We start from the raw sequence: 24,053 nt of genomic DNA on the forward strand, positions 1-24,053 counted from the left end.
AAAAAGCCTTTGGGATGGAAACAGAATTCCAATCTGGAATTCTAATGTCTTGTAAAATCTCAGGTCAATACTTTTCCTTGAAGTGATGCAGTTATCTGTTCTGTAACAATTTGAGAGAATCTTAGGTGGTGCAACTATCATAAAAGGAATTCACTGGGTAACTTGCTCTGGATAAGAAATTACCAAAATGTTAATATAAAATTGCTAAATGAGAGCAGAATGACAACAATATCTAGTTGAATATCAGCCAATTGAATCTCTCACATCGCCTTCCAAAGCCTTAAAGAATGGCCTTGAAATGTGACTCAAATGTGTGCAGAGAAAAGTGACCTAACAAGTACGTTCATGTTTGGAAATGTAATCACAAAATGAATTCCAAACACTTTTAGTGAGGCACAGACAATCCATCTCAACATTATGGAATCTGCTAACCACCTCGTGCTGAAATTCCTTGATATCGGTGAAAACCCACCAATCTACACTGTAGCTGCCCACATTCCTGGTCCTAAAGCCCAATGTCAAAGCTTTATGTTAAGAACAATTCTCCCCCTGCCTTTTCATGACCGCCTTGCTCCTGAACCTGTTGACTCTGACTGTGCCTAATATAGAATAATCAGAGAAGGGCCATCTGTTACCTGCTGCCCTTCCTCCCGTGAACCCGCCCTCAAGAGCGTGAGGCACAAGAATATCTGTGCTCTGAATGGTGTGCCCTCCAGTTTGCCAGCCTGGGACTTCTGAGCGAGGGGAATTATATTATTCCGTTAGTGGTTCTGGAAAAGATCCCAGACTGCTGTCTCTGCCTTGCCCTCGGTTGCTCAAGATAACGAATCGGCGGGGAAAGTAACTACTTGTTTTGGCCAATGGAAGATCATTCTGCATCAGACTTCAAAAGGCTTTGAGGGTAATCAAACAGGAGGAATGCAATAAAGATAAGGAGATGAGCTCCCCATTTTGGCTGGAGTTGTATATGTCATAAGACTTGACAATGTGGAACATCCTTGTAGTATGAACATTCCTTGTAGTATGAAATATGACATATAGCATATTTCTTAGTAACAATACAGATGGAAAGTGTTCAGGGAACTTAAGCAATTATTTTAGTTAATTGGCTGAATGTAGCCAGTAGATGGAGACAGAGCCTAATGATGATCTTTGGCTAGTTAGAAAATTGCATTAGTCCTACTGTATATTTCCTTAAATATTTTCTCAATTAGCTGGGCACTTTTGTCCTGGCAGTACTAGTCACGTTTTCAGAACAGTTAAAATGCAGGTCCAACTGAAACACAGTAGGCCAAAATTACAAATGGGAAAAAATACACACAAAAACTGACAAATCACTGCAAAAACAAAGCAATTTCAACAATCTATTATACTCTTTACACTATTGTGTTGTATAGCAATGTAACTTCCATGTTTTCATTCTTGAATATTCTTACTACTGATGTCACAGTTGATCTGCTCAAATGTTTCTGGACCCACTGTCAAGGAAAAGCTATGACTGACAACAAGGTCAATTTAACTGTAGTGCTTTGTATTGAGCTACACCACTACCACACAACTAAAGCATGTTCCCCTTCCTGTTGCTTGGTCCATTTTTGCAAATAGCAACTTATAGGTGACCTCTTTTATGCATGAATGAGGACTGATTGCTGATTGAACAATTGTGCCACAACGATTCCTGTATGTGCTGTAGAGATTCCCATTCAAAGGAATAGTTTGTGTCAGCTGTGACCAAATGTTTTAATTTGGTTTGACATGATTCATTTTACTGAATTTAGATTTTTTTTTTGTGGACAGTTGTGTTAACTCACTGGCAAAAATGTGCTTAGCATTGACTGTGTGAAAGCATTGAGAAATGACTAACTCTTATGGGGTGGGGATAATACCGCTGTGCTCATTGTTATAACGCAAATCAACTGGTAACTATTTCAGCAATCAGCATCCTTCTCTCAAGGCTCAGTGAGATATTTTGGGACTGTCACACTGCAGTATATCTCTCTACTGAAAATAAATAAATGAGTAGCAAGATTACTGTTGGGTTTCATGAAATGTACGCCCTGTTATTTTAAGAAAATATGCTAAAGACAAATGTATATTTACAGCAATGACCTGGGGGCAATTTGACTTGCCTGTCTTGCTTGAAATCAGTCAGGGGATTGGAACAAGCAACCTTCTGACATACTGTCCCAACACTTTTGACCACTAAGCTACCCTACCGGATTTCAAGGACATCTCTCCAGAGATCTCTAATTATTGGAGACCATAAAATAAAAGAGAGAAATAGTCTGAATAACGGAGACCATAAAAAACTGTCTCTGGGGCATTCAGTGGATGTACTGTTAACAGCTCTTCACAAACCCTGCCTAATCTCACATAGACGAATGTCTGCCAATGAAATGGCCCCGATTTCTCGTATTGCAATCAGGTTGGGCAGCTGAGATGTATGGTCTTGTACAACTAACACATATTAAAGGTGATGAGAAATACAAGGGAAATTGCATGTCTGGAGCCAACCAAAAAAATGCCCATTACTATACTGCTCATCCTGCTGTTATTTTCTTAGCCTCTTTATTTTCTCTTTCTTTCACTGGATGTGTGATATTCTTTCCTGGCACCATCTGAGCTCTGACAAATTCGTTGTTATTCCAACTTGAAACAACATAATCGCAAAACAACTGGATCAGTATAAAAAATAAAAAACTTGCTATGCAGTTCCTTCAGGATCTCTTGGTTATAAAGTCAATAATACATTTGTACACTAAATCTCAGTCCTTTTGCAGTAGCTCTCATCCATGTGGCTTACATGCTTTGCTCAAGGGCCCACCAACAGATCTTTCACCATTACCGCTTAGGGAATTGAACCAGTGACCATCTGGTTACTGCTCAGACCCTCTTAGCCTAAGGTCACATACCACCCTCAGTAACACGGCAGTAACATAATAACAACAAGCGTCTGTGTTGTGGACAAACGCTGATGCTCCTATATGGCTGAAATATATATTATCTGTGGTCAATATGTCTCCTTGTCACACTCAGGCTACATCGTAACTACAAGCAGCACACTAAAGACAACTGTAGGCCGGGTGGTTTGGTAACAGAAACAAGGACATAGATGAGAACTCAAATTGATACGCTTGGACAATTTTTAATATTCAGCGAGAGGGACACAGACATTTGAAAGACAGCCAAATATGGAACTGAAATTGTAAGACAGTAGGTTATAATGGAAATTATATTTCAAAAGTAAAAAAAAAAAAATACAACACAATATGTTTACTGTTCTCTGCATAGCATTCACAAGTACTACACATGAACAAATGTTCATCAAAAACATATTTACATTTCTGTTTAAGCCGGCCCATTTAATCTATAAACTACCAATTTACCCTAAAAGGTTGACTCTAGTGTACGTAGATTCTCCAACTACATTGTAAAACAAATGAACACAAAAGGGAACACACAAGCATTTTTCCAAGAGAAGTTCTAATACGACTCAGTTGCGTGCATTGTGTCTGTCTGAACAGAGTAATGATATATAATGGGTGATTTAATGTGACCTTGGGATGGCCCTCAGTGGTGCCTCATGTGGAGCTCAACTTGAGCAGATTTCACCCCCGGGTGAAACCTGGCCAGCTGTTGCCATCTGTTTGCCTTGCTCCACAGAGACAGCCATAATCCCAATTCCCCCTCTGTCTCCACTGCTGCTCGTTGAAAACCAACAACTCTACACTAGCTTAACATTCTCAAAACGTTTTCCCCCGTCTTCCGTTTCCTGGCTTTTGGCAGACAACCCTGACTGTACAGACTCATTTTCAACCACAAGGATTTTTTTAAAATGTATTAACACTTTAACGTGTTATTATTTTAAGCTTTGGTGATTAATTAACTTACGGTACCATGACAATTGGGCTATCGGACTGAATGGCCAAGGGCAGAGTGTTTCTGTTTGCTTAGACGCTTGCTTGGGAGATGTTTTATTTAAATGTATTTTCACCATCTGGTATCAGTTTGTGCTAACACGATTCATAACATTTTTTAAATTCCATCTGTGACTGTCAATAGAAAGAAATGTAGTTATTTCGTGTTTGAAAATATTTCAGAGCGAGAGCACTACAAAATATATTAAACACGCAGTCAGGGACTATCTGTAGAATGATTTTCTTATTACAGGCACCTGCAACTAACCAGAGGAGAGGTCAATTCAAAAGTTAAAAAGAGAATCACCTGCTTTAAAACAAATTATTCCAAACTACAAGGTACCAGTAATATTGTTCTGGCCATTGTAGGATCGTTGTGGATTAAGCTAAGCATAGCAAGTTATATTTATATATGTTCAGGTTTTGTGCAATTGTTGTGTGTGTGGTATGTGTTTGCCAAAAGATTTTTGGTTGGAGAAATGGCGGATAATTGGAATAAAGTGCAGGGGTGCTAATGTTTGGCCACTACTGTATAATAACATGAAGGAATTAACTATCCCTATGGGTTCCCTTCATTAAAACCACCATAATGAGTTGTTGACCCTGGTGCTTAATGAAAGTGACCACTATACGAAAAGGCTAATATTCTTACACAATCGCGTCCTTCCGTCTTTGGCCACATGCAGTCTCCTTCTCACAGTGTGGTGGACCACAGGGAATTTTGTAGGAGGCTGCCCAGTCCATATTAAGTACTAAAGGAAAATGAGAAAATGGCCAAAACATTTCCAACAGGCCTACAAACAATGCATGACCAGAAATATGAAAAATAGCAGAGACTGAAATACAAAGAAATATATTTTTTATTGTTGAACAGAAGATCCAATCGGCATGAAGAACAGAGACTCACAGCAATAATACAATATGGGTAAAATTAGATGGGAGACTTTCGTTTAAAAAGTCCCATTTCACTCTCAATTACAAACATACACATACATACACACACACACACACACACACACACACACAGATACACACACACACATACACACACACACACACATACACACACACACACACACACATACCCACAGACACACACACACACACACTTTGTTCGGTGCTCTCAAGAGCTTCGGACATATCACACGGAAGTTAAAACTTTCTGCTCAGTGACAACACTATGTTGACATGTTAATTTCACAAATTGATCTATTTTGTCTATAAGATCAGAAATGTTCAGTCTGTGTAATTGCATCCAATGTGTAATTTGGAGGTCCTGCACACTGGTCCACATTTCCTTAACTGTAATGCCTTTGTGTTTAAACCGCCCCCAAACAATCAGTCTGGGTTATATTTTTAGTCCTGGTAATACCAGTGGGACAACAGGTTGTTTTTGGATAGGGACTTTGGGAGCAGAATGATGAATAACAGGATGAACATGGAGGTACCATATACAACAGTATTGAATGGTGATGATTACATCATGTCCAGACACACTCCGTTTCAATTTTAATTAAACATACCATTCACCAGGGAATCATCCTAAGACATTAACAAGATAATTAAGGGGGGGAAAAAATGTTTTGCAAGAGGCTGTCTATTATTAACCCTTTGAATGATTTACCTGTTGCACCTTTTGACACTTAAACCTGCTGGGGCAAAAGTAAATAGAACTATGGATTGAAACCAATCCCAGTCAGAGGAGGAAATGTATTGAGTACAAAATCACAGAACGCACATATCCACTCACACACATGCACATACTCACAGAAATATTATTTTGTACAAGTAATGACAGTGTTTCCTGTTCCAGGACTCCCCATTAGTACGAGGCCCGTGGTCAGTGTTGCTAAATAGAGGTTATGCGGTCAGAAATATTTCTGGACAATCATATGACCAACCTTTACGATACCTCTTGTTGGGTTTAGTCCAATCGGGGAATTTAAATACATCGGAACCAAGGAGACTGGCATCTTCATAGACATTCAGACGAAATAGTAAAAACACACAAGTGTAAAACAAAACAAGAATTCATAAGTTCACTGTCATTTATATTAAGATATACCTCTAAACTTTGATAGCACATGTTAGTAACCTTTTAAGCTAATGGATGGGTATGTTATGACCGATTTATTTAAAGTCACCATGACTTTATGTTACTTACTGTATATCAAGTTTGGCCAAATAGTCTCTCTCATTGGAAAAATATCTATTTCAAATCATCAGAAAGCAATTCAATAAATAAAAAGATAGCTTGTCCGAAGTGTCCTTTGCTTTGACAGTACTGAAACAATTCTGGAACAAAACTACAGGTAATCTCATGTCACTGTGTTATAACTCCTTAACAACATATTAAGCACATAGTAGGTTATTATGGGCCAAGACACAGAAAGGCAATTAAAACCACTCCGTTTACTTTGTAAAGGAATTATCTGATATTTTCTTTTCTCCTTGGGAATCTGAGGGAAGTAGACAGTTGCTGCTTCCACAACTCCACAGGATGACTCCGATTTCTCGTGGGGCTTCTTATCGCAAAAGACCCGACCTGTTTACATAGTCCAAGAAGACAAAACGTTTTTCTGGAGCTGGAAGGGAAATCATCTTGTCCGCATCCCACAGCTCGTCTCATGCAAAAGTCCGCAGGAAGGCCTCCTCAGCAGCGAATCCTCTTTCCCTCCAAACGCCCCAAGTGCCTCAGCACACCTGCCCCAAACATTCAACGATGCAACCTCAACATACCAGACTACGTGGAGGTCAGAAAGGTGCAACAGTGTAGGTAGGTGGGTGGGTTGGGTGGGGTGGAATGGGTGGATACCACCTGGGCAGGGGCTACCACCTGTTGATGATGTGGTTCATGTAGTCCTCAGTGGGCAGCCTGGCTGTCCCTTCACCCCCACCACCCCCCTCCTCTCGGAGCAAATCCCGGGGGTCCAGGCCGCGACCCCGAAGTGCCAACCGGTGGGCACGTCTCTCCAGCTGCCGAGTGTACTGGTACCGCTGCTGGAAGAGGTCGCGGGCGTAGTCATACAGCTGCATGTCCAGGTCGTTGAGCTCCTCGATGCGTGCCACCGTGTCGTTCTCCAGGTCCACGCCCGCCGCCCTCGTGCTGTTGTACTGCATGAAGGGCCGGATGAAGCGCAGCCGGAAGGTGCGCTCGAACAGGAACTGGGTCTTCCGCTGGTACTCCGTCAGGCCGAAGAACGCCATGTCACGCAGGTTCTTCTTGGCCGACTCGAGGAGAAGCTGGGAGCGGCGCTTGTCGGGCACCGTGGAGAGGTTGTAGCAGCCGACCAGGCTGAGGTCAGCCAGCATGCGCACCTGCCTGTTGTTGGCCAGATTGTAGGGGCAGTCCATGAACTGCTGCAGGGTGCAGCCTGACCAGTCCGTGCCCTCGTAGCAGGGCGGGAGCTCCTCGGGCGTGGGCGTGCGCCCGTCGCACATGTGGAGGGATGTCTTCCAGGTGGCCCCGCGCTGCACATGGCGCCACTCGCTCAGATAGCGCGACACAGGGTCCCTCAGCAGGGTGATGTAATAGAACTTCCTGCAAAACACAACAGAGCGGGGGGGGGGGGGGGCATTTAATGACCGATAACAACGATGACAATCTCAGAAATGTACCTATGCAGTACAACGTTTTCTAGGGTCTAACTAATACCAGACCTCAGCAATTACAAAAACCGGCTGTTCAATTGCAAAAGGACTGCGTGCTGACCTCGCTATGGTCTTTGAGCTATTGCTCTGCAGAAGGAGCAAGGGGGGGGGGGGGGGATTCGGTGTGTGTGGAGTGCTGTTGGGCAACCCTGACCCCCCGTCTACACACCAGACGAATGAGCCGCTTCGGTACTCCTCAGGTTCAGCTCCACTGTCTGACCAGTACTGATGTCATAACAAGGTCGAGATTAAATCGGACGGCAGAGAAACAGCCGAGGGTCACCGCCTTTCTGAGACACACCGGGGTAATCCGAGTTGAGTTTGAGAGCTGGAGAGAGGGTTCCATTATGATTCAGGGTGATCACTGCACTCTTATCTTCATCGGCGGGGTCATAACACAACCTTTAAACTGAGACAGTGGGCACAACGAAGCCAAGGAAAATTAAATCAAGGGAAGAACCATCGGGTACTTGGTTCCCACCCCAGGCTGTCTTTTGAGACAGAGGCAACAAGGCAGCCATTTTGTGGCAGGTAACTGAGAGGGGAGTTAAGGAGCCTCTTGTTCTGAGGCATTTTGACAGGTGCGGGTCAAAAGGTCAGTCTAGTAGTTTTTTCATCCATTCCATCCTGAGTGGATGCACAGGGGTTGACAATGACTTTCCACATGGTCTCTCACACTGTGTCCAGTCACTCACACCTGCTTGGCATCAGTGAAGTAGTCTTGGTTCAAGACTTCCAATTTCAATTCCAGGCATTTGGGGTCTTTAGGGATTCCCAAGAAGAAATAAATCAGAGGATTTGACTGCATTAGCAAACTATTGCATAATTAGAATGAATCCGGCGTGGAAACGATGACAACAAGGGGGAAGGAGAACATAGTTCAAACTAGTTCATCACCCTTTGCCCATAGAAACACAAAACAGAATCCTCTGAAGGTCGAGTTGCACACAGGAGGGGAAACTAATGCGAGAGAGGGACAATGGGAGCAGGTTTAGATGAACAGCAGAGCTGGCCAGGCAGAACCGGGTTCTAGAGGCGGGTTACAAGTGGGAGTTTTGATCTCATTACCAACGAGCGCTCAGCTCAGTCAACAGGGCAAGTCACAGAGTAGAACATGGCAAGACCCCCCCCCCCACAACACCAGCGCACCTGGGAGAAGGAGATATGATGAGCCTGGAGGCAGTAGGTAGAGGAGAGGTTGAAAGAGATTGAGAGAGAGAGAGAGATTGAGGGAGTGAGAGAGAGAGAGAATGGGCGACATATCTTTCCAAACAGGCTTTACATGGAGGGGATCTGTGACACATCTGACAAGAAGGAGGCAGGCAGCTAATACCAGCTAATGCTATTGTATTTTACTGTCTGTCTCTAGAGCGTGCGCGCACACACACACACACAGACACACACACACATGCACACGCACACAATACTGCACCACTGTTGATGGATGGGCTTCACACCCGCAGTATCTCTCAGACGAAAATGCTGACGGCACAATCTTCAAGGAATAGCAATAATGATGACAATTTGCAACAAGGTTGTTATTTCTGAAACATGACAGCGGTTCACAAGCCGCAGTAACGCCTGCTAAAGGGAGTTTAAACCACAAATCCCATCACCACCACAATGACCTACACGTTGTCTAGACAGTGCAAAGTAGACCACACTTTCACGGGACCACAAAGCTTTAGTTAGGAGAATGCAATTTAGAACAATGCCACTGGATGGCAGTGTGGACAAAATATCTTTGTGTCAAAAGAATTTGCTGGACGATTCGACATAGTCAGCACAAGCATCAAAATGAAATTTTCATTTCCAATATCCAGATGAAACAGTGCTCCAACCCTAACCAGAGCCGATATGTTTGTGTGTGTTGCCCAATAAATATGCACACACGTTGTTAGATCATGGAATAAAAAAAAAACGATTTCTGATTCTGAATAGGTTGCGTGCTTCCTTGAGCCTCGGCCCTGCCAACGCGCAAAAATAGAACTTGGTTCTCCAAGGGACGCTTGACAGATGCCGCAAGTGCTCTCTCTCCTTTCTACTCATTGGTTTTACAAGCATCCCAATCCATGTGGGTCACTGAAAGACAAACAAGGAGATATCATTCAAAGACAATTTATTAAAACTATTTCCCATATGTCTGTGGATTCATCTTTGGTGTAGACATTCTAAAAAGGTCCAGAAGAAAACACTATGCGTTTAAAAAAAAAAAACTACAATCTCTAGTTTTTCCTTATTGTAGGTCAAATTTGCTAGCAATAGTAAGCTGTATCTAACTGGCCATGCATAGCACATGCTAGGGTGGTTTTGACAGACATAAGGCCTACCACTGCCACCACTTGAGCGCCTTGGGCAACAACACATTGCACAAATCCTTTACGCTAATTGGCAAACTTTTTTGAAATCATAAAACTCATGTTGTTCTGAGTTAAGCACAGATTAAGACGTTAATGACTAATTTAAACATGAACCAAACAATGTGAAAATGAGTGAGGGCACTGGTTACCTGAGAACAGATGAACGAGTGAGGCGGTTTGGCAGAAGGAAGGACACAGAGTTTTGTGATGTCTCAGTTTACCCTCCAAATAAAATTTGAGCGTGAGTCTCGGAATTGCTTAGTGAAAACCAAAACTTGTAAGCTCGATTTTCGCATACACCCGGACAAAACATTGTGCGACAACGAGGATGCAGGGTTGTGTTCCCGAACAACTACAAGTCCATTTGTTCTAGTTACTCAATGAGACAGCTCAAAAAGCTCATTACAGTGGAAGACTCTCCTTTCAGTCATTAAAAATAATTGAAGTAACTGCACTCTTGTGCAAGTGTGGCCACTTGGAAACACGACATAGTCCTTAGACTCAAATCATTTGTCATGGGTTTACGTTGCACCCACACTTCAATTTAAAGGGAATATTAATGTTACAGAATGTATTGGTCATTTTTACATGTTATAAACTAATACGGCTCAAAATAAAGTAAACGTAAAACATTAAGTAAATAGTGTACTATTTGGACTTGGTAATGAGTAAAACTGCTGGGTCGTCACCTTTGGTTTAATACCTTGCTCACATCAAAACATGTAACATTTCTACAAGCCTCTATACAGCATATTGTTTTCATTTTTCCTCTGTATGAAATATTTTACTTTAGACCTGTCCATATTTTGAATAATTACCAGGAGTATACCAGGTTAAGTGCGAGTTGGAATCAAATGCTTCTTTAGTAGGCTTATTAAAATATACAGACCAGTGAAGAAATAAGTATACCACCTGGAAAGTTGTCGTTTGTTATACATATTTGTACATATGGACATGTAATCTTTACTGTAATGTTCACTACTGACAGATGAAGTTAACAAACATTTTAAGTTAAGTTAACTTTAATGTATTTATTCCTGCCCTGTTTAGAGGCTTTCTTGCATGCACAGTCCGCTTCCAGTCCCTAAACATCATTTTAATAGGATTGAGATTTGGGCTTTGACTCTGCCATTCCATCACCCTCCATTTCATTTTTCTTTTGCCATTCTGTCAAACCCATACACTGGGTGTTCTAGGTCATTGTCCTGTTGTAGGATCCATGTGTGGTTCCGATTCAGCTTTTTGACAGCTAGGCTCACATTCTCCTTAAGAATGGGCGACTCGATGATGGCAAGTTGGCCATGCCCTGGGGCAGCAAAGCAGTTCCAAATCATAATCCGCAGCCTCTAGGCTTTACAGTTGTTTGAGGTTCTTCTGTTCAAAGGCAGTGTTTCGTTTTCCCCCGAACAAGGTGTCTGGCACTTCGGCCAATGAACTCCACCTTGGACTCATCTGTCCACAGCACAATATTCTAGCGGTTCTGGTCTTTACGCAGGTGTTGGCTAAAAATGTCAGGCCTGTCTATTCGTTTTGATGTTCTTCTCTCTTCCTAACCTCTTGTCTGTGACAACTTGGCAGTCTTTTTCAGACAGTTGACTCATGACATGGTGGCAAGAGAGGCGTGTAGATCCCTTCATGTTATCCTAGGGTTCTCATGAGTATCTTTTGGTCAGATTTTGGGCTACATTTTGTAAGACAACCTGTCCTATGTAGATTTCCAGTGGTCTGGGCTTTTGTAGATCTGTTGGACATTGGACGTATGGCGCTTTTCCACTGCATGGTACTGGCTCGCCTCGACTCCACTCGCATCGCCTCTACTCAGTTTGGGAGCTTTTCCATTGCATGGTACCAGCTCGACTCGGCTCTACACGGCTCACCTCGGTTGGTTTTCCAATGCAGAGAGTACCCTGTACCCATGACTCCACCTCCAACGCGACACACATGGGAACAACAATGGGGATATCGTCCACCTAAGACCTGCAACAAGACAGCATATGCCAACTAACGTAAACCTTGCAATGGACAGAAGTCTATTGAATGAACTCCATCAATTCGATCAATTTTCTTTTAAACTGACAAGCTTTGAACGTGGCAAATCAAAAGTAAACTAAATCTGGATAACATGGTCACAGACCCGGTTTGAAAAACAGTGAAAAAGTAGAATTGAATTATCGCCCTGCAGTATAAAAGAGGACGTAACTGCAATGTTTCATTTTTAAGCATATACACCTAACGTTTCAATGCCAACACATTTAAAACAACCTACATAACCCCTCTCGTTTAAAGAGTATAAATAATTGTATAAATAATTACTTTATTAATTGTCGGCTAAAATACCACGCCGACTGACTCAAGAGTAGCCTGCTGTAGGCTACCCAAGGCAGCATTTATACCAGTAGTGGCGAGGAAGCACACATGAGCAGTAACTTTGGTCTTAATACATCAGCAGGTACTAAATAAAAGTATCTGGTACTATCCCAACTTTAGGCCAGCGGAAAAGCAAAAAAGGCGAGCTGAGTCGAGCTGGTTCCATGCAGTGGAAAAGCGCCATAATATACTTTCCAGGGGGTGTACTTACTTTATCACATGACTGTAAGAACGCCCACGTTTGGTGGAAAGTATGAACAGAGATTAAGATAAACTGAAATAGAACAGGTAACGTTGAGAGATCTGCAGTAAGAGAAAACTATGCAGAAATAAAGTTAGCACCAGAAACTGATCAGCAAACCAAAGAAAGGGTGAGGTTTGGAGAGGAAAGATTCAAATGAGTAATCAAAGAGTTAAATACAAACCCCACGGCAGAGGAGAAACAAAATAACAGAAAAGGGAAATGAAACCGTACAAGGCGAAAAGAGAAATATCGAAATGACATAAAGGAAGGAGAGCGACCAGGACCTCTGAATAATGCCAGCGTAGGCACACTTTTACAACAGGGCCGGTTTCTCACACCGCATGACACCACATTACACACAGGCATTACGATGATATATCCTCCCATTCAGCTGCCACACACACACACACACACACACACACGCACGCATGGCAGCACCCCGGCCTTTATGTGGACCAGAACCAAAAAGGCACTTCAGCCAAAGACCCAGTGCAGAGGGAGTGAGGTAGGGGGGAGTGTGTATGGAGAGGGAGTGAGGTAGGGGGGAGTGTGTATGGAGAGGGAGTGAGGTAGGGGGGAGTGTGTATGGAGAGGGAGTGAGGTAGGGGGGAGGGTGTATGGAGAAGGAGTGAGGTAGGGGGGAGGGTGTATGGAGAGGGAGTGAGGTAGGGGGGAGGGTGTATGGAGAGGGAGTGAGGTAGGGGGGAGGGTGTATGGAGAGGGAGTGAGGTAGGGGGGAGGGTGTATGGAGAGGGAGTGAGGTAGGGGGGAGGGTGTATGGAGAGAGAGGGAGGACATGTATTTCCTCCCAACATTACTCTCACTCGTGCTTTCAAGGCTTTCTGCTCTCTTCTTGGTTTCACTCCGTCCCAAACTGTTGTCAGTCACATTTTCCCACAAAGTGGTTTGCACTTCTCCCTTTCTGCTTCATCACAAATCCTCCCCCAGTTCTCAGTCTCCAATTCCTTTCTAATTTCTCTCCATCAGTGCCCTATCTCCGTCCTCTCCTTCTCCCTCCAAACCCTCCTCCCTAACCCACTCACCTCCTCCGAGGTCAGCGGGGTGTTGCTCATCCCCCAGAGTCCACTGGTGTGAGGCCGAGTGGTTCCAACAGACATGGCGGGCCGCGCCTCCTGATAGGCCAGCTCCCTGCTTCTAATAGCCGCCTCCCCATTTCCACGGTGATTAAACTGGACGGCACCGGTGCAAAACAGGATGGCTGCGTGAGCCGATACCCTGGTAATTACCTACAGGTCCACTTTATGCACAGCCAGTCAATACTAATAACGCCCAAAGCTAATGCTTTATTACTGCGATGTATCAGGCTTGGTCATACGGACCGAGCTTGAGCTCAACGGACTGACACTTTACTGAAGCAGTATGGCCTGATTCTCTCCCTAAGAGTGCACACTATGCTTTTTCTTCTTCTTTTTCTTTTAACACGCCGACCGTTTTTTCGCTCGTCGCTCGAATAGACCCTTTTTTAGATAGGGTAAGAAGAACACGAGGAAGACGCTGTGGCAGTTGCTTTGTGGAATTCGGGAGCAAGTCGGCCTCCTGTTAACTGTAGCCTGGAAGATGCGTCTAGATGTGTTCCTCTGCTGCAACTCGTTAGGATGTCTATGCTGTGTGTGCGTGCGCGCGTGTGCACGTTTGCGAGAGTACAGTTTCAGTAGTGACATTTAAGTGTCGTTGTGTGCTAGACTGCACTTTCAGTGGTGTTGTACATCGCATCCGTCCCTTTCTGTGTGTGAGACTACATTTTCAGTAGTGCGTTTTAAAGTGTCTGTGTGTGTGTGCGCGCGCATGTGTGTGAATCTGTTTCGTGTGTGTGTTTCTCGAACAGTGGGTCATTGACACATAGGGGAAGTGACATCCTTCAGAGTGTGCCTGCCACAGTGGGACGCCTCTTAACACTTATGCCTCCCATCTGATATTTATGAGTCACTCCTTCACTAATTTTCTTATTCAACAGCAAAATAAAGCCCTCTACGGGTTAGGATCACACATGTACCACTTCTATGCCGGCTGAAGGGGACAACAAGAATCTGAAACAAATGACTTTCTACACAACTAACGGGGAAATGGGAAAGCCCTCCATTCCCAAGTGGGGCCGTCACCATCCAAAGGGGCAGCAAGAAATCATGCTGGTCTGTAAGTCTACGATTCCACTCATTGTCCTTGAGTTTTCTTAACGCGGTAAGTTCGGGAGCATACAATGGACAACGGAACAAATGACGTAAATCCAGTCCCTTTCTAATGAAAACCTCATAGCTCCAGAACCACCAGGAAATGGAAAATGACATATTCTTCCATCACTATCTAACAATCATCAGATAGCTATTTTAAATATACATTATTGGTCACAGAGTCACAGAAATGTTGTGCAGTGTCTGCAACAGATCTAGGGCGGAGGAGCCTACCCTGTCAATACACCAGCAGGGGGAACCGACCAATCCTAAGAGGGGGGTCTGTTGGGCAGTGACAAGTACACTCCTAGCGCAAGGAAACATCCAAACAGTTTGAAGCACTTGACTCGCCTCTAATTTCCATCATTGGCACTGATTTGTAAACTCCAGGATAGGAACGGTAGTTTATAGAAAGCTACTTGAAGGCTCCTGTGAACCTGATACCCCCGGTCAGCTTCTTCCACATCATTGCAGATAGGAAAGAGGAGCTGCGCCAATCCCATTCGACCCTCTGAGAAGAGTTGCAACGCTGTGGAGAGTCGGCTGGGGACCCCGGGCCAGATGTTAATGCACTCAACACACATTTCAGAAGGAAAGAGAGGGAAAAAACACAGACAGAAAGTGGAGAGATGGTCAAAACTGACAGATGTCTCATTTCAGTCAGGTACGCTAAAAGGAGACTCGGAAAGTTCTGGAAACTCAACACTGTATGCATCTAATGAAAAAAATACTTGAACTCTGTCACTGTATTTAAAAAAATTTAATAAAAATGTTGCAGGGGGTTTACGGCATGTGACATAGTGTGAAGTCAAGTGTTGCCAGAATGCGACATGCACTACTCGATTGAAGAAGGCCACCTCATACGCAAATAAAGCCGGCAGTGAGGCACCCCCAACCCCCCCCCCAACCTCCCCCCCCCCACGCAATTTAATATCTCTATACGTCCCCCACTAAGAACATCCCACTGGCATTTTTCAAACTAGGGAAATGGAGCAACACTGAATAATTCAACATTGGGGGAAGAGAAACTTAGCCGAATGCCACGGTGTTAGCAGCACCTAAACCTGCCACCGCCGTCGCAACCGTGAGGCGTCACATTAAAACCCATTAAAGATCCTTTGAAGATTCCCGGAAACACAGGATTTCAAAGGGAAACACATCAATAACACTGGCAGCGGAGCTGTGCAGGCATCATGGTTAGGCTACAGGGAGAGGCTGCAGAGACTGCAGTAGTAGATTCATGGCGTTTAACCAAGCATTCAGGCGCAACAGCAAACAACTCAAAACGCCATCTCTTTTCAGCTTTTCAGGGGCCAGAAGTACTTGACTGGCCCATATAGAGCACAGATTTACATAGCCTTTCAAAGGCCTTGTGGAACACAACCACGTTGTTGACTTTCACTAGAAAGTTTCTTTCAATGAAAGCTCTTGAGATGTTCGGAGTCTGTTAAGTGAGAGGGAGTTAATTTTTGTTTCCAGCGTTAATTTAAACACATAAGTCAGTAGAGAACCCATTTTTCAGTGACGACCTGGCCAAAGACATGCAATTGCAAGTGAAGAGGGCAACACAGAACCTTATATCTTGCGACGTGTTTCATTTAGAAAATTCTTATTCTAGAAAGTTTTGAAGATGCAGAGTATAAAGAGTTAGAGACCAACTATGTTGTTATTTTGATGATTAAAAATGTGTGCTACATGCCCTATAAATACCAACAAACAAACTCTATAAAGCATTGGATGTGGAGAGACAGCTATTTCATGTGATATTATTATGAAGGGATTTTCTATCAGTCTTTAATTTAAGAATTACGTTTCCAAAATGGAGATTCTATCGATTCACACTGTATGGGTAACATGTAAGGGCTGAAAGTATGAGACATAATCAGATAGAGATCTCCTGTGGAAGCCACCCAGAGGATTCCACAAGTCAACCGCGATAATACCACATCTAATCCAAAAGGTCAAAATAAGGAGCACTTATATTTGTCCAGTTCCACACAAAATACATACAGTGCTGTGCAGTGTGTTGGTGTGATATGGAAGTTTGGCATATTTGAAATCTGAGAAAAATGTAGCTCATGACCAGGGATCAGCTTGGGCAATCCGAAAGCAAGTGGGCATATCGGCTGATCACCCAGTTCGTTCCGGGATTCGAAAACAGTAACTGGTCCAAAGCTCTAAAATCTAGGCCTCATGTTCGTGGCCTAGCTGATCAGAATGACACACAACTTGTAATTACAAATAGGAAACTGGCTTGATTTCTCAAAAATCTGTTTGACATACTAAACTAGTGATTGAAAAGTGACTGATATATTTTAAATTACAGCATCATTTGCATTATTTTATTTAAAAAATGTAAAACCGTTACTATTTTAAAACACCAAAAACAGACTTCACGAAGCACAAATTGCTTAACACTATTTTCCATCTGTATGCGTTTCAGGAGAAGTGTCATTATCTTCTCAGTCAGACCACAGCTTAGGTAAATGCTTTCGTTTTGGAGAACACAAGCTTACTGCATGTATCAACGCTTATCTGACAGTCCATAACAAAGGAAAGACCACGCTGTTACATGCAGATAGGAACAAAACAAGGGTTTGTTTGCAGTGTTATAAACCAGTACAGTATTTAAGCATATTCTTCAAAGAATACAAGGTAAATTATTTGATGTCTGTGCTGCATGGTAATGTTTAAAACGGGAGGGTGAATCCATATTCAAGCAGACATACTTCTGTGCTTTACTTTTTTTTTAAATTATATAACACACATCCAAGCTCACCACATTATCGAGATTAATAAACACTGATATCAAAGAGTGCATTAGTACATTTATCAGACATTTCTATTGAACTTCACAGAGATGTCTGCATGTTATTAACCCAGTAACATCTTTCCAGGTTGCTGTTCTTTCTACTCTACGCTCCAGCGGAACATGCCATGTCTGATTAGGCTCAAATTAACATGCTCTACAGCCATAATGTAATACTGTAGATTTGGAGATTCAGGGGCCGCAAGTATAGATATAAAGTCTCTCCTGATCAAATATAATAAAAAGAGAATGAACATATATATTCATAAAGACTCCGTAGTCACAATACTGTACATCTGGAGATCAGGGCGATGTATTTCCTTTATATTCTATCTTGATCATTCATTCATTAAATAGACAAGACCATGAACATATACTGCACATAGAGACACATATAAAACAGAAATCCCAGTGGATTGTAAATGTCATATATTCCTATCTTAAATAGAAAGGACAGGATGGATCTGTGGTGGGAGGTGTTTGTACTTTACGACTAAAGTATGTAGCGATAAAGGCACATTGGCGTTTAAAGCTGCAACCCCCCCCCCCCAACACACACACACAGACACACACACAGACACACACTCGGTTACATGTGCCATGCTCCCCTCCTGAAACTCGGAGTAGCGGTGTGGGTGCAAAGCCGGTAGCAGCGACAGCAGCAGGCAGACATTTCACAGTGTCAGCAGTGAGGCAGTAAAGTGGGCGAAAAAAAAAAGAGGGAGCGTGGAGAGAGTGAGAGTAAGAGCGAGAAAGAAAGGCCGGGAGGAGAATTTCAATTAGGTTCTCCCCTACTATCAAAGAAGCTCAGAACCCTTTTTTTTTTTGAGGGGGGGAACTAGAATCATTTATCAAAGTTCAGGCTTTTCTTGGAACTCTTGAACATGTTACCTAGTCACCATCTTTACTATGGGAAACAGTCTAACTAAAAGGTTGATGTTGTCTGTGTGGGAAGGAAGTGTGGTAAAAAAATTAAAAAAAATAAAAGAGATATCATGACTAAGTGAGAAGGGGAGAAAGACTTTACTGACAAATCGACTACTATTTCGCTGGGAGGAAAGGAAATAGAGAGGAAAGGAAGGAGGGATCAAGGGTCGAGAAACGTCAACTGTGAAGGAAACCTCAGCAGGTCTTCAGGGTTAACGGAACATCGACGTCCACATCATACCAAGAATTTCTGAGGGTCAATCCGACAAAACAGACTGACGGTTGCCAGATGTTACACACACCTCAAAGAGGAAGCAGCTAAACGAGGGAGCTGCAGTCGACAGGATTCCTGCATTCCCCGACCCCACCACAGCCATCTCTCCACTCACGTCTAAGCCCAAGCAGGTGTGCGGCAGATAAACACGCAGCCAAGATCGCCATAGTTACCTGAAATAAGATACACTTCTCCTGCCCGGTGAGGTGCTTGTGAAATCCAGAAATGTTTAAACTAGACAGTTGCGTGGCGGCATCCCCTGACCAGTCAGCCATCCCAATACCTTGTCCAAGCCAGAGAGAGAAATAAAGTTCTCTGACATGTTTAATACAGCCGGGGGTTTCGGTACTGGGACCAGTGGTAGATACATAACTCCAGGGCAGCGGAAGGATGGACTCCTACTCCGTCACACTGGAGTCTCGTAAACACTGGCCATGTCCGATACTGGCAGGTGCCTCCCACAAAACAGGCCCGGGTGATAAATACTGATGCCAGGAGACCCGGAGTGGAAAAATAAAAGATAATGGCGGTTTTTGTTTTAGTGCAGGCAGGTGTGCCCAGATTCCACTGGGTGGTTCATCAGGACATGGGGGAGTTCAGAAATGGATCCCAGTAACTTGGGGGGCTGTAATGGCAGAAGATGCTTGGCATTGTGTTGACAGGGCATTTCCGTGAGAAAAGAGCAGGCAATAAATAACAAGCTAGTAGACAACAGCCTCACTCATTCAGGATGAAATTGAGTCAAACAACATTTGTCTCAAAATAAGTATATGGCTTTGGTTGCAGTGTTTAGCATATTATGGGATGCCAGCCCAAATTCATAGCACATTATCGTAAACACATATTAACAATGCCAACAACAATTACTATTGTAACAAAACCACCAAATTATTAGCTATTAGCATTAGTTATTAACATTAATGCATAGCTAGCAATAGCCTACAGCATTTGTATAAAAGTTTGAAAGTGAGAGACCAAGGCCAGTACACTTGGTATGAGCATTAGGACTACGAGGGGGGGGGGGGGGGGGGGGGGGCAAGAACTCAACTACGAGGGGGAGGGCAAGAACTGTGTAATACTGCCTACCACTATATGTATAATACAGTAGTTCATTCTTAGTTACCTTTCTTGTTTTGATCTCTGCACTTACAATTACTACACATTTATAGGAATACCAGTGATAAAGTTCATAGCAAAGTATACTTGGGCCTATTCACACTAAGAGAGTTTCATTGAGATTAATACGAGTTTTCGCTAGACGAGTTTTTCGCTAGAATGTAAACTTCTGAAACATTCCGAGGTAGCCTGTGAGCTTTCCGCAAGATATACCCCCATATAAAATCACTTCAGTATGAGCAATAATGTACAGGGATAATTTTTAAAAGTCAAAGGGCACTTCCAAACATATGTATTCATTGGGAGCAGGGACCTCAGATTGGGTTTGGTGTAGCTCAATCAATCAATCAAATGTATTTATAAAGCCCTTTTTACAACAGCAGTTGTCACAAAGTAGAGTAGCTAATAACTTACTGATATAAATGTACCTAGCTAGCCAGCTAGTTTAGCTAACTCAAACTCTACTCACATAAATGACTCGCTTGGCTTTTACTAATTTACCATAAGGCTGTTGACATACCGCCCCCAAAATAAATCTGTCTGCAGATCAGCATGTTTCTCTGCAATTGCCTGGTTTAATCAACTGGGCACAGTAGCAAAAGTTGACGGGATTTGTGGCAGGAGGCAGCTGCAAAAACTCATATTAGCTAACCTAAGTGATATAACGTTCGAGCAGTATCAGAAAGTCTTAGGAAATAGTTGCAGTTTGTGTCTCCCCTTTGTCCACTTTCGGGTGATTACCACTTCAAATGGGTACAGGTGGGGGTCTATTCTAACTGGCAATAGCTCGCTAAGAGCTAGGTAAAGTGCTTGAATCAAGAGAAAGAACTTGAATCAAGCTGAGATACACGAAACTGCCTTTTTTTTTTTTTCCTTTACCAGGCAACACGAGCTGTTGGTGGTGAGTCATGTGGCAGGGAATCATGTCAAGTGCCCCACAAGAAAAATATGAGGGGGGTAGAAAAGAGGTAGGGGGGTGGGAATTACAGGCAGACTTGATATACTGCAAAGGTCTGGCTGCTTGCTTTAATAAAGATGTTTGTTATTCTTCAAACTCGGCAGACCCTGAGTGATATACAGAGAGCTTCATGGTTAACTTCATGGTTATTTATGACCAACTCCTGCCAGGTGGAGTCTGGCTGGAGACTGGAGGAATAATAAAGGATACGAAAATGAAAGGCTTCCATAAATCCCAGGGATAATAAGAGCAGTGACGGGACACCTCTTTGTGACCTTTGACCTGGAGCCTTGAACATTGAGGTTTTTCATTTTAGAGTTCCTGCTTGGCATGCAGGAAGAGGAGCTTGCTCTAAACAAGCTTGCAGGAAGATAGACAGGGAAAACCGTGGATATCAATTGCTGGCTTCTCTCTGCAAATCACCTCAGATTTTTCTTGCCAAAGTTATGACTTTTCACTATGTACATTCTTGATGATTACACACTGAATACTAATGGCTCACTGTTCGAGCAAGATTTATTTAATATCCAAAAGGTGGGTTCTAGTTAACTAATATGTTGACTAAAAAGATCTGCCAACAACCTTTTCACCATGACGATGACTAAAAACTGCAATTCATTTTTTATTTCTTTTGATTTAAAAAATGTACAAGATGAAAACATTAGTAATAGACCAAGGACAAAAACATAGCAATTAAGATTTCTGTTTATTCTCACAGTCATTTGCATGCATGCACATCCTGCTGTAGCAGCTACAGTCCAGTGGTTTATCTATAGCCGGCGTGCTTCCTGGGAACAAACAGATGCCAGACATACCCAAACAATTAAATTGTGAAAGTAATCCTAAATAATGGCTTCAAGTTCAACACCAGTCCTTCAATACCAGCCCTTACTGCCGGTTCGGACTGCAAGCCTCAAATTATTTGTCTCATTGAGCTGTGAAAACTCCCTCAGGTGGGTCAGACACCAGCAAGCTTTCTTCCCAAAGCACTTTGGTCCAGACTAACTTCTGGATTAAGCAAGCATTGTGTGGGGAAAAAAGGCAGAACGGAGGACGATGTATAATCTTTGAGTCTCCAGAGCGATTTGGAGCTGGCATGATAAGAAAAGGTCATAACTACTAATTGGACATCTCGAAAATGGGAGAAAGAGCAGGTAAGACTTGGATAAATAATTATGAAGAGTTAACCAGCTGTGGCACATGAAGAGGCTGGAAGATTTACTTAACATGATGAAAGCTATCAAAGCCTTCCCAATCTCCTTCCTCTGTAATAACCTCCTTCATACCCTCTGCCATCTGTCACAGTGAACTTTCTCTGCCCCAGCATTTGGCATTCCCCCTCACCCTACGGCCTCCCTCCTCTGGCTTTCTAATAGGGTTGCCATGGAAATGTACCACCAGGTGAAGCAGAAGCAGTTGATTGCCGCCGTGCTCGGCTTCCATTTTAAAGAAACGCAGTTCCCCTTTTCTTCCTTTTTGAGAATTGATGAAGCGAGAAGCAGATGCCTTTCTCCTGCTTCTTTCTTCTTTCCTTACTTACTCTCCCCTTATTTTTGCCTTCTTTGGAGAACTGCCAATTTCTTTTCTCTCTTTTTTTTTTGTATCCCTCGCTCCTCCTGGCTCCCTGGCTCGGTCGCATAGCTCCTGTCTTGTCATCCTAAACAATACGGAGAGAGTGGGTGGGCTGCACATGAAGAGGCGTGCAGGGGTAGAAGGGGGAAGAAATTACCTGTCAAAACACAGTCATTTTCAGAGAGCCCCCCCCCCCCACGACCTCGCTGACGGGGTAGGGGCCAAGGCTTTGAAGCTTTCGGGTAGGTCGGGCGGTTTTGGTCGGGCGGTTTTTGGCCAAGCTCAGCCGGGAGGGAGAGTGACAGACACAACAGGGAGCCAGCCAGAGCTTTTACTGACGACGGTTTCTTTCAGACACTCTCCCTCCCTCCCTACTCTCCCCCACCACTTTCCCCCATACCCTCCTTTCCTTCCGCCTTCCTCTTTCTCACTCCCCCCCCCCCCCTCTTTCCTTCCCCCTCTCTCTCTCTCTCGCTCTCTCCCCCCAACACGCTGACAACGACCCAGACTTGATGAACGACAGGAATAGCTTAAAAGCTTCCGAGCCAAATTCAATTCTCAAACTCCGAAATAACAACACAATTAGGAAAAATGACTATCATTTTTATCACTGGACAAGCTGGCCCCGTGTAATGGTCGGAACGACGAGTCAGGTTGGACCTGGTGCCTGCCGCAAAAACACGAGCTACCACATGAGAAGGTTGTGTCCTGAGCCACGATGTGCATAATAAACTACTCAGTGAACTGTGAAACATCAAATAACCAATGTCATATTAGGACAAGGGACCTCAGCGGCACACCGTAGTTTTAGGCACCTCAGCAACAAATGCAGAGGCGCCTACTGTACACACGTGTTAACAAACAGTGAAAAGGAGCGGCGCGATCCCTGCCCGCGGGAGTCCATCACCGCGGCACGCGGATAATTGGAAGCACCAAGTCTTGCTGGAAAAGACAAATGTATTTCTCCCAGGCTCATTATGCGGCAGGTTTGTTTATTGTTCCGCTCCTTGGGTAAGGTGAGGAATCCAGCAACAGAACCATCGGAGCGCTCACCTTCAGACAAAAGCTGATATGCATGCAGTTCGGTGCCCATGGATATAAAGAGGTATTGAATCAATCTAAAAGAAAGAAGAAAAAAAATATATCCCTGCTTTAAGGCGCACAGAAAAACGCACACACATAAGCGCTCGCACCACATGGGGCCTAGGTGTGTGTGGAGAAAAAGGGCGTTTAAAGGGTCTTAGAGTTTGAGCAATGAGTGTCTGGCGGCTTGTTACGGAGGGGGTGTGGGCCATATCCGCCCGGTCCGAACCACCAGGCCAGTTGACGTTTCCGCAACGTACGGCTCAAAGAGAGGTGATCGGGGGGGGGGGGGGGGGGTCGAAGTTGAGTGCGCGGCGGCGAGATTGAGCCACGGAGGGAAGACGGCAGTGTGTGAGAAGAGGACACTTAGATGTTTGGGTTGTCACCCACGGACTGAACTGGCAAAACATCCAGAAGGATCCAGAAGTCATAGCGTGCAGAACGTCAGTAGCATTCGACGTGCTCCTGCTTTGGGGTGAGCGACAGCGATTTAGACCCATCCACAGCTGTTGATCCCACTGCCATGCCTCCCTCGGGCTGGGGAGCTCTCTCCGAGATGATTATCTGTTCATCTACAAATTAACTT

At 43.7% G+C, this 24,053-nt stretch overlaps 1 protein-coding gene across 1 annotated transcript in view; it reads right to left on the reverse strand.

Annotated features, from left to right (window-relative positions):
• Positions 1-4,759: 4,759 nt before the first annotated feature.
• hs6st1b (heparan sulfate 6-O-sulfotransferase 1b) overlaps positions 4,760-24,053 on the reverse strand; it is a 70,979-nt gene continuing 51,685 nt past the window's right edge. Inside the window, exon 2 of the mRNA XM_010899351.4 lies at positions 4,760-7,458. Within this exon, the coding sequence (XP_010897653.1) occupies positions 6,747-7,458 (712 nt within the window). The 3' untranslated portion in view covers positions 4,760-6,746. The remainder of the gene's footprint in view (positions 7,459-24,053) is intronic.

The sequence above is a fragment of the Esox lucius genome, chromosome 21, assembly GCF_011004845.1.
Source record: "Esox lucius isolate fEsoLuc1 chromosome 21, fEsoLuc1.pri, whole genome shotgun sequence".
Lineage (NCBI taxonomy): Eukaryota > Metazoa > Chordata > Actinopteri > Esociformes > Esocidae > Esox > Esox lucius.